Source organism: Dendrobates tinctorius, unplaced genomic scaffold (genome assembly GCF_039654945.1).
Source record: "Dendrobates tinctorius isolate UK_male_01 unplaced genomic scaffold, ASM3965494v1 ptg000143l, whole genome shotgun sequence".
In the NCBI taxonomy this organism is placed as follows: Eukaryota; Metazoa; Chordata; class Amphibia; order Anura; family Dendrobatidae; genus Dendrobates; species Dendrobates tinctorius.
Window position 1 is genome coordinate 13,492,501 of NW_027361810.1, and position 12,494 is coordinate 13,504,994.

The 12,494-nt window shown below is 39.9% G+C and overlaps 1 protein-coding gene across 1 annotated transcript in view; it reads left to right on the forward strand.

Moving 5' to 3' along the window:
• LOC141049265 (unconventional myosin-X-like) overlaps nucleotides 1–10,043 on the forward strand; it is a 105,982-nt gene extending 95,939 nt beyond the window's left edge. Inside the window, exons 39-41 of the mRNA XM_073545519.1 lie at nucleotides 999–1,451; nucleotides 7,946–8,137; nucleotides 8,418–10,043. Coding sequence (XP_073401620.1) covers nucleotides 999–1,451; nucleotides 7,946–8,137; nucleotides 8,418–8,531 — 759 coding nt within the window. The 3' untranslated portion in view covers nucleotides 8,532–10,043. The remainder of the gene's footprint in view (nucleotides 1–998; nucleotides 1,452–7,945; nucleotides 8,138–8,417) is intronic.
• The last annotated feature ends 2,451 nt before the right edge of the window (nucleotides 10,044–12,494 follow it).

Consider the following 12,494-nt stretch of genomic DNA (forward strand, 5'->3'; position numbering starts at 1 on the left):
CCTACAATTTTAAGCATGCCCTGAAAACGCATTTATTCAGACTGGCCTACCGCCTCAACACATTAACCTAACTATCCCTGTGTGGCACAGTCAAAAGTTTTTACCATAACCAGGTTCCCCGTATCATGTTCCCACATGCTTTATGCATCCATTAGCCCTCTGTGTCTGTACTGTTGCACACTTAACATTATGGCTGGTCCATACAATCATGGCAACTGTTACCACCCACCTTTCGTGTCTACCTTTTTTCCTCATAGACTGTAAGCTTGCGAGCAGGGCCCTCACTCCTCTTGGTATCTATGATCTATGTGATTATTGTTATGCTGTAATGTCTATTGTCTGTACAAGTCCCCTCTGAAATGTAAAGTGCTGCGGAATATGCCGGCGCTATAGAAATAAAATTATTATCTTGCTGAGAAATCGTCGTTTTGTGAAAAGATACTACAGAAATTCCTATTTTTTCACTGTAGATTGCAATATGTAAGGACAGATTTAACAACCATTGATGGTGTACTACAACCTCGTCTATTATTTATGAAATCTGAAATGCTTTGAACCATCTAAGATCTAAATAAAGTCAGCAATTTTATAATTTATCTATTTTAGGGGCAGAGGCTCATCTTTCTGATACAGGGCTCCAAATCCCCTGCATAGACGTAGAGTACATGACAAAATCCTGCCTGTCTGCGATCACCACTAGAGGGAGCTCAGTGAAGACAGATTTTGTCCTGAGTTTAGTGGGAGACGTTTTACCATGTGTGAGCTCCCCCTGGTGGAATGTTCTTTGCTGACAGACAGCAGAGTTTTAAAAAAATTGTGAAACATTGAAACAAATGGGGAAAAAATACCCTTTTTTATTTAATACTAATCATGACCATAAATTCATCCAGTCCTGGTAGTCTAGATTCATTCTCTAGCATAAAACAATGACAGGCTATTAGATACATGTCCACATGCTGCTTCTATTCTATGGCTTAAAGTTACTTTTTTTTTTTTAGGCTCATGAAAGTCTTACAAGCGGCCACTTCCCAGCCCCCGAAGACACTTTACAGCACTTAGCTGCCTTAAGATTGCAATATCAACATGGAGACTTTGCCAAAGTTTCATGGTCGCTGGAAACTGTTTATCCTGTTCAGCGGCTAAAAAATAAGATTCTTCAAGCCACCAAAACTAGCAGTGGCTCCTCCGGGCAGACCCTGGAGAGGAGGAGGACCAGCTTCCTGGAGGGGACCTTGAAACGTAGCTTCAAAGTGGGCTCCATGAAGAAGCAGAAGATGGAGGAAGAACAGATGATGGAGATGTGGGTAAAGGAGGAACTGTCAGCCGCTCGTACAAGTATAGCCGAGAAATGGAGCCGCCTCTATGGGATGTCCCAGCACCAAGCTATGGTGAATTACATGGCGATTGTAATTGAGTGGCCGGGATACGGATCCACGCTCTTTGATGTTGAGGTGAGAGATCCCTACAGAAAACATAAAATAAAACAAGTATACTGTCCCTATGTGCAAGAATATAACTACTATAATGCTGCTCCTATGTACAAGAATATAACTACTATAATACTGCTCCCTATATACAATATAACTACTATAATACTGCCCCCTATGTACAAGAATATAACTACTATAATACTGCTCCTATGTACAAGAATATAACTACTATAATACTGCTCCTATGTACAAGAATATAACTACTATAATACTGCTCCTATGTACAAGAATATAACTACTATAATACTGCGCCTATGTACAAGAATATAACTACTATAATACTGCTCCCTATGTACAAGAATGTAACTACTATAATACTGAACCTATGTACAAGAACCTATGTACAAGAATATAACTACTATAATACTGCCCCATGTACAAGAATATAACTACTATAATACTGCCCCATGTACAAGAATATAACTACTATAATACTTCTTGCCCCATGTACAAGAATATAACTACTATAATACTGCCCCCCATGTACAAGAATATAACTACTATAATACTGCCCCCTATGTACAAGAATATAACTACTATAATACTGCCCCCTATGTACAAGAATATAACTACTATAATACTGCCCCCCATGTACAAGAATATAACTACTATAATACTTCTTGCCCCATGTACAAGAATATAACTATTATAATACTGCCCCATGTACAAGAATATAAATACTATAATACTGCCCCATGTACAAGAATATAACTACTATAATACTGTCCCCTATGTACAAGAATATAACTACTATAATACTGCTCCTATGTACAAGAATATAACTACTATAATACTGCTCCTATGTACAAGAATATAACTACTATAATACTGCCCCTATGTACAAGAATATAACTACTATAATACTGCGCCTATCTACAAGAATATAACTACTATAATACTGCTCCTATGTACAAGAATATAACTACTATAATACTGCGCCTATCTACAAGAATATAACTACTATAATACTGCGCCTATGTACAAGAATATAACTACTATAATACTGCTCCCTATGTACAAGAATGTAACTACTATAATACTGAACCTATGTACAAGAACCTATGTACAAGAATATAACTACTATAATACTGCCCCATGTACAAGAATATAACTACTATAATACTGCCCCATGTACAAGAATATAACTACTATAATACTTCTTGCCCCATGTACAAGAATATAACTACTATAATACTGCCCCCCATGTACAAGAATATAACTACTATAATACTGCCCCCCATGTACAAGAATATAACTACTATAATACTGCCCCCTATGTACAAGAATATAACTACTATAATACTGCCCCCTATGTACAAGAATATAACTACTATAATACTGCCCCCCATGTACAAGAATATAACTACTATAATACTTCTTGCCCCATGTACAAGAATATAACTACTATAATACTGCCCCATGTACAAGAATATAAATACTATAATACTGCCCCATGTACAAGAATATAACTACTATAATACTGTCCCCTATGTACAAGAATATAACTACTATAATACTGCTCCTATGTACAAGAATATAACTACTATAATACTGCGCCTATGTACAAGAATATAACTACTATAATACTGCTCCTATGTACAAGAATATAACTACTATAATACTGCCCCTATGTACAAGAATATAACTACTATAATACTGCGCCTATCTACAAGAATATAACTACTATAATACTGCTCCTATGTACAAGAATATAACTACTATAATACTGCGCCTATCTACAAGAATATAACTACTATAATACTGCCCCTATGTACAAGAATATAACTACTATAATACTGCGCCTATGTACAAGAATATACGGTAACTACTATAATACTGCCCCTATGTACAAGAATATACGGTAACTACTATAATACTGCTCCTATGCACAAGACACAACATACTCCACCAACACACCCATGATATATTTAATTACAATTGTAATTAAAACAAAATCAGTGTGATGGATCGTAGTGCTGGACACACCAAAACATAATCAGAAAAAAAACAGTTGCCAATGACAACAAAGATGTACTAGTCCAAAAAGTTATATTAATCAGGCAAATTTTTATTAGTTAAAATTCATACAAAAAGTATATAAATCAACACAAGAAATGGCAAGAGGGAATGATGGAACAATTGTGCAAGGATGCTGCTGTAAATGACGGCCGCACAATCCCCCTGAGACCCAATTAGAGAAGCTAATTTACTAGTACAAAAAAATCTAATATATTTATAATACTATTAAGCCAATATACTGGGTGCAGACTAATAGAACACCTATCCTAGCCACATAAATGAGCAGCTGCCATGCTGCTATTTCAGTAGCGTTATCATACTTGTATTACCAGTGGCGGATTAAGTGGACTATGGGCCCGGGGATGTTCATAAAACCTGGGCCCCTGTACCCCCCTTCCCACCTGAGCGCTGCGGTCCCCGTGCGGGAATTGACAGCCGTACGGACCGCAGCACTTGGTTTGCTGCGGGTCCATACGGAAAACCCGCCACCATTCCACCACGTGTGGACATGGCCTAAAAAGACGTTGCACATAAGCTGTAGGCCTACGGCCAATACGCACAAAATCGCCCAACGTGATCCTGGCCATAGGGGATCCACTTTAATGTCCCCACTTTAATTTGAAGTCCCCTTACTTCATCCATTGCAGTCCCCTATCACCCACTCACTTCATCTGCAGTGCCGCTTCATCATTTGCAGCCCCTTATCCCCCCTTCCATTTTATCATGTGCAGTCCCCTTCCCCCCCCAACTTCATGTGCAGCCCCACTCCCCCCATCATCATGTGCAGTTAATTTTACCCCCACATCATGTGCAGTCCCCCTTACCCCCAATTCATCATGTGCAGTCCCCCTTACCCCCAATTCATCATGTGCAATCCCCCTTACCCCCAATTCATCATGTTCAGTCCCACTTACCCCTTAATTCATCATGTGCAGTTCCCCTTACCCCCAATTCATCATGTGCAGTCCTACTTACCCCTTAATTCATCATGTGCAGTCCCACTTACCCCTTAATTCATCATGTGCAGTCCCACTTACCCCTTAATTCATCATGTGCAGTCCCACTTACCCCTTAATTCATCATGTGCAGTCCCACTTACCCCTTAATTCATCATGTGCAGTCCCACTTACCCCTTAATTCATCATGTGCAGTCCCACTTACCCCTTAATTCATCATGTGCAGTCCCACTTATCCCCCACTTCATCATGTGCAGCCCCACTCACCCCCCTTCATCATATGCAGCCCCACTCACCCCCCACTCACCCCCCACTCACCCCCTTCATCATATACAGGCCCCAGTCACCCCCCCTTCATCATATACAGGCCCCAGTCACCCCCCCTTCATTGTGTACAGCCCCCACTCACCCCCTCCCCCATTTAATTCATTTTATAAATAAAAAAAAATAAAAAAAAGTTCCCCATACTTACCTCACAGCCGGCTCGCTCCCCAGCAGCGCCTCTGCTTTCAGCATCCTCCGGGACATGTCGGCGCGTGCACGATGACATCATCGCGCACGCCCGACATCTGACCCGGAAGTACAGCCGGAGCTGAGCAGCCGTCAAGGTGACGGCCGTGCACAGCTCCCGGCCCCTCATAGAATGTGACGCGGGCGGCTGTCTGCTGCCGGCGGCGTCACAGCACAGGGCACGGCCGGCCCTGTACAGGTGCTGGGGGAGCGGTCCGGGGGGCATTTGCCTCTCTGCCACCCGGCCCAGCCCGCCCCTGCCCCTGGGCCCCCAAAAAACCTTGGGCCCGGGGCGACCGCCCCATCCGCCCCTATTAAGATCCGCCATTGTGTATTACCTGGATTGAGTGGCAGGCTCAGCTTCAAACTGTGGTCCAGGGAGCCCTGACTAAGGCGAAGGCCGAAACGCGCATTGGGGTGGGCGCGCACATCTCCCTGGACCACAGTTCTATTTGTCTGCACCCAGTATATTGGCTCAATAGTATTATAAATATATTTAGATTTTTTGTACTAGTAAATTAGCTTCTTTAGTTGGATCTCAGGGGGATTGTGTGGCCGTCATTTACAGCAGCATGCTTGCACAATTGTTCCATCATTCCCTCTTGCCATTTCTTGTGTTGATTTATATACTTTTTTTTGTATGAATTTTAACTAATAAAAATTTGCCTGATTAATATAACTATTTTTGGACTAGTACATCTTTGTTGTCATTGGCAACTGTTTTTTTCCTATGCACAAGAATATAACTACTATAATACTGTCCCTATATACAAGAATATAACTACTATAATACTGCCCCTATGTACAAGAATATAACTGCTATAATACTGCCTCCTATGTGCAAGAATATAACTACTATATTGCTGCTCCTATGTACAAGAATATAACTACTGTAATACTAATCCTATGTACAAGAATATAACTACTATAATACTGATCCTATGTACAAGAATATAACCACTATAATACTGCTGCTATATACAAGAATATAACTACTATAATACTGCTGCTATATACAAGAATATAACTGCTATAATACTGCTGCTATATACAAGAATATAACTACTATAATACTGCCCCCTATGTACAAGAATATAACTACTATAATACTGCCCCTATGTACAAGAGTATAACTACTATAATACTGCCCCTATGTACAAGAATATAACTACTATAATACTGCCTCCTATGTGCAAGAATATAACTACTATAATGCTGCTCCTATGTACAAGAATATAACTACTATAATACTGCCTCCTATGTACAAGAATATAACTACTATAATACTGCCTCCTATGTACAAGAATATAACTACTATAATACTGCCCCCTATGTACAAGAATATAACTACTGTAATACTGCCTCCTATGTACAAGAATATAACTACTATAATACTGCTGCTATATACAAGAATATAACTACTATAATACTGCCCCCTATGTACAAGAATATAACTACTATAATACTGCTCCTATGTACAAGAATATAACTACTATAATACTGCCCTTATGTACAAGAATATAACTACTATAATACTGCTGCTATATACAAGAATATAACTACTATAATACTGCTGCTATATACAAGAATATAACTACTATAATACTGCTGCTATATACAAGAATATAACTATTATAATACTGCTCCTATGTACAAGTCTATAACTACTATAATACTGCTCCTATATACAAGAATATAACTACTATAATACTGCTCCTATATACAAGAATATAACTACTATAATACTGCTCCTATGTACAAGAATATAACTACTATAATACTGCTCCTATGTACAAGAATATAACTACTATAATACTGCCCCTATGTACAAGAATATAACTACTATAATACTGCCCCCTATGTACAAGAATATAACTACTATAATACTGCCCCCTATGTACAAGAATATAACTACTGTAATACTGCCTCCTATGTACAAGAATATAACTACTATAATACTGCTGCTATATACAAGAATATAACTACTATAATACTGCCCCCTATGTACAAGAATATAACTACTATAATACTGCTCCTATGTACAAGAATATAACTACTATAATACTGCCCCTATGTACAAGAATATAACTACTATAATACTGCTGCTATATACAAGAATATAACTACTATAATACTGCTGCTATATACAAGAATATAACTACTATAATACTGCTGCTATATACAAGAATATAACTATTATAATACTGCTCCTATGTACAAGTCTATAACTACTATAATACTGCTCCTATATACAAGAATATAACTACTATAATACTGCTCCTATATACAAGAATATAACTACTATAATACTGCTCCTATGTACAAGAATATAACTACTATAATACTGCTCCTATGTACAAGAATATAACTACTATAATACTGCCCCTATGTACAAGAATATAACTACTATAATACTGCCCCCTATGTACAAGAATATAACTACTATAATACTGCCCCCTATGTACAAGAATATAACTACTGTAATACTGCCTCCTATGTACAAGAATATAACTACTATAATACTGCTGCTATATACAAGAATATAACTACTATAATACTGCCCCCTATGTACAAGAATATAACTACTATAATACTGCTCCTATGTACAAGAATATAACTACTATAATACTGCCCCTATGTACAAGAATATAACTACTATAATACTGCTGCTATATACAAGAATATAACTACTATAATACTGCTGCTATATACAAGAATATAACTACTATAATACTGCTGCTATATACAAGAATATAACTACTATAATACTGCTGCTATATACAAGAATATAACTATTATAATACTGCCCCTATGTACAAGTCTATAACTACTATAATACTGCTCCTATATACAAGAATATAACTACTATAATACTGCTCCTATATACAAGAATATAACTACTATAATACTGCCCCCTATGTACAAGAATATAACTACTATAATACTGGTGCCTCTGTCCTTGCTTTTCAGTATAAAGAAGGAGGATTTCCTAATGATTTGTGGCTCGGGGTCAGTGCAGAAAATGTGTCCGTTTACAAACGAGGAGAATCAAAGCCACTGGAGACATTTCAGTATGAACACATCATTTTCTTCGGAGCTCCGCAGCCCAACACCTTCAAGATTACAGTAGACGACCGAGAAATGTTCTTTGAAACTACCCAGGTCAGACCGTCCGTGTCTTCACCGATGCAAACATGGTCCTTCGTGTCATGAAAGAAAGTTTATTAGAAAAGTAAAGCAAAGTATAAATGAGTAGTAGTATTGTGCTAGTAGTATAGGACTCGCTGTAGTATAGCAGTACTTTCTTGTTTCTTCTTCGCTCTCTCTTTACTCCTTCTGGGGACTTGGATAGAGAGGAAACTGTGAGACTTGGCCTTTCTGTTTGCATTAGCCACTATTCTATGCGCTTAGTAAAACTCTTGTCTTGTCCTTATTCCTTCAGGTCGGAGAGATCACAAAGATCATGAGAGCCTATATCAACATGATCGTCAAGAAACGCTGCAGCGTCAAGTCAGTAACCAGTCAAGACAGTCAATTCAACAGCTGGGCCAGGTGACCAAGAGGCGCGCCCCCTAGTGGTGGGATTCCCGGACATCCCCTCCCCCCATGATGGTCCATTTCTATATGGAGACTTTTTAGTTCACGCGACGTCACCTGCACAAAACACGGAAACAATATGACCGAACCCTCGGAAGAACCACTGAAGTGAACTTTTTGTAGTTTTGCATCCACACTGGGAATAAGACGATAATCCGTCACAACCTCCTTGCGCCTCAGACTGGAGCTTTGGATCATCCAGGTCCAATTTTATTTCTGCAAAATTTAATGTGAAAAAAATATCAAACTTTCAATTTTTCTATAAATAAATCTGTCTTCCTGCTGAGGATTGTGCCGCCTCGGCCCCAGTTTAACTTCTGAATCCTTCTCAGGGATTTTCAAGATTTCCAGTGAGTGCATTTCTCCTGTCTGGAGACATTGATGGGGGCCCGGGACCATGACTGTATTAATATTCCCCCATTCTGGATGATCCTGGTGGGATAGGGTCCTTCCCCATGATCCAGTGTTGTGTGCTATGTAGCATTAGGTGGCAGGGGCTTCCTCAGGTACGACCCTCTTTATCAGGAGGGCACGTAATGTGACTGAGGCCCCCGTTCATCCTTGTATTATAGTTTCTGGATTGATTGACCGGTGCTAGACCATAGACTACTGATGTCATGGCATCAAATCTGGCATCTGTGATCTCCCGACAATCGAGCACAAGGATCGGAGCTGCCACATCATCTCCAGGGTCCTGCGTCTTACAGAATTAACCCTTTTATTAAAAAAAAAAACAAAAAACAAAAACAATAAAAACCTCCCTCTTTTAATTGACTCAAGCTATTTCTAAAGCTCTATAAAAAAAAAAAAAAAAAAAAAAAAAAAAAATGGCTCCTTGCTTCCAAACAGTGCCACACCTGTCTGCAGGTTGTGTCTGGTATTACAGGTATGAGCTGCAATACCAGACACGACTTATGTGCACATGGCACTCTTGAGGAAAGAAAGCAGCCATATTTTTCTAATTCTGGAGAACCCCTTTAAATTCCTTCAAAAGGGGAGCTGTTCTTTTAATTGTGCTCATCAGGACTGTAATATGACAACAGTGGGAGTCTAAATTCTGCCCCCCCCCCCCCCCAATAGACTTTAATTGAAGGAATGATGGTGCTCACTGACTTTCTTAGTGATGGCTTTCAGCATTGTAGTCCTAGAAGACCCCTTTAAGACCGACGTTCCTGGCCTCCATAGATGGTGGCAGTGCCAATCCCAACTCCCATCGCTGAGATGAATGCAGGATCCAGAGAACCAAACTGGGGGAAGTTTCTCTTAATGTTGTTTTTTTATTTTGCTGCTTTGCGCGTGGAGGCCGTGGGGTTGTCTGTCCGGCCTCCGCGGCCTCAGTGTTGGGCCGTGCTCCTGGGCTGCTGCAGGCGGCGGTGCCCAGGGCTGAATGTATCTAGCTGATGATAGATGGTGGAATTGACTGTTACCGCATTTACATTATATTGCTAATAAATTATTGAGTTTAAACACATCTCCGGGTATCTGTGTCATCTGAGGATCTCCTGTTCTTCACAGCTCAGGCTGCTACTCTCTGACCATGCTTTACACTGAAGCTTTGGTCGTGTCTAATTCCTACCTAAGGGGCCTTTGCTGCCTAAACATTAAACTGTCTTTGCTGGGAATTTGGTGGTGATCCTCCTAGGACTACGCTCCTGACTTCCCCACACAAATTGGACGACTGAAGTGTCAAATGTTTGCATTCGGAGAATAGAGAATATAAAACATGGTCTCTTTCTTGCAAAATCAGCGCCACTACTGCAAAGACGCTGAAAAACCAGACACAGCCCTTGTTCAAGGGTGGTGCTGGTGGTGTTTTTTTTTTTTTTTTTTTATTAAGCAACCATACAGAACCAGGAACATGATCAGTACATGTACACTGCCATTATTGGATGACCAGTTCACATTATGTCACTATGGACAGGTCACTAATAACTCAGTTCTGGACAATCCATTTAAGAGTGTGAACTCTCGTTATGTTTCCGTCTTAAATCGCAGATTAAAAATTTAATAGACAAAAAGAGCCTGGTCTTCACTAAATATCCTCCTGCTTCTTCTTTGCTGCTCTTACTTTTGGCTTCTATTTGTTTGTTTTTTACTCTCTTCTGTTTTTGAGCCGGTGGAATAATCTGAGGAAAGTGAGATTATTCCTATGAATGATACACCCATCGTGATAATTTAAAAATTCCTTCCCCGACTTGTAGACAGCAGAGGACAGAGACTGCAGGATCAGACTGCACACAGGCGAGAAGTTGAGGTCTGGTCAAGATTAGACTGCTGAGACCAAACACCTTTTAAGCAAACATGTGCCTCCCTCCCATTATAACCAATAACACTCCTTTAATGGACGGGGTCATCCACAGCTTTTTATTCCTTTTTTTTTCTCACAAATAACCATTCTTTTAAAACGTGTAACATCCAGGATCTGACACTGTGTATGCATCACCGGCACGTACGTCTCTGGCTCCATACTCTCCAAATCCATAATTTTTACCACCATGAAGGGGCTCCTGTAAACCTCTTGGATGAGACCGATGGTGAATCTAAAGGAGCTTCTTTATATGTACAAAATGGAAACATCCTCAGGTTAGTAAAATGAGGGGTCGAGAAAGGGCTCAAGGACACGGCTTTCGACATTATTTTTCTTTATGATGGCTGGGTTCTCGCCAGCTGATTTTTAAAGTGCCGGCAAAGAATGACTCGCTGGAATAAAAGAAAGGAATGAAATAAAACTAATGTTAAACTGATGCATAATTCTGCCGCTGCTGACATATTGGGGTACTGGCCTAGCCATGGAGAAATCTCAACTGCACTCACCAAAGTCTTTCCTTTTCGGGGAATGGAGGTCAGCTGGCTAGCTGGCTGCCTTACCCGGCTAGCTGGCTGCCTTACTTAGCTTGCTGGCTGCCTTACCTGGCTTGTTGGCTGCCTTACCTGGCTTGCTTCATCAAACTGCTGGGTTGTGACCTCCGCAGGCGACGCATTCGTGCTTGGACTTGCACAAGTTGTAGAACTTCAGATAAACCACAAAGAAATAAGTTTAAATTGCCAAAAGTATACAAATGTTATTAATTGCAATTGCTTACACAAAATATTCAACCATTACAAATAGTTCACAGATAAAACAGGGATACTGCAATCCAAACAGAGAGCCATATTGCACATTTCCCATCAATAGCGTACTGATTATATAATTCAAAACAGCTAAAATCTGTATACAATTGTAGAGATTAATCAGTATGCCACTAATGAGTACAAACACCACCCTTATTAACTAGCTCTATATTTACTAAGTAAGCACATTCAAATTAGAGAATTTCCATAGTTAAAGCAGGCATAGCCTAATTTCAAATACAGAGACTCTATTCTCAAATTTGTGCCACCTAACTGTGTATACCTAAGCGGTGATATAATAGAGTGCACTCAATTTACATGTGTGAAACAACGGGAAACTCCCGGAGAGGGCACTTACATGATTCAAGTATATGGCGCTGGCTTCCCCGTCGCCCCAACGCGCGTTTCGCTTATTCGTCAGGAGGCGTCTCTACAATTGTATACAGATTTTAGCTGTTTTGAATTATATAATCAGTACGCTATTTATGGGCAAATGTGCAATATGGCTCTGTTTGGATTGCAGTATCCCTGTTTTATCTGTGAACTATTTGTAATGGTTGGATATCTGGCTGCTTCCATGTTAAGCGCCTACGGAACTCATCATACTTGGTCCAAGTGGTACTATTGTGTGATTTTATAGGGTTCAGGGTGCTGCAGACCCATAACACAACCCAGCACTGCGAAGGCTTGGATCCAGTTACCAATAGTCCTTGGCACCTTAGGCCGCCTGCCAAAAGTTCTGTCTATATCTGGTCTCTGCTCTTTAGCAATCCTATGCTGGTCAACGGAGATAAAAGACCAAATATCTGCA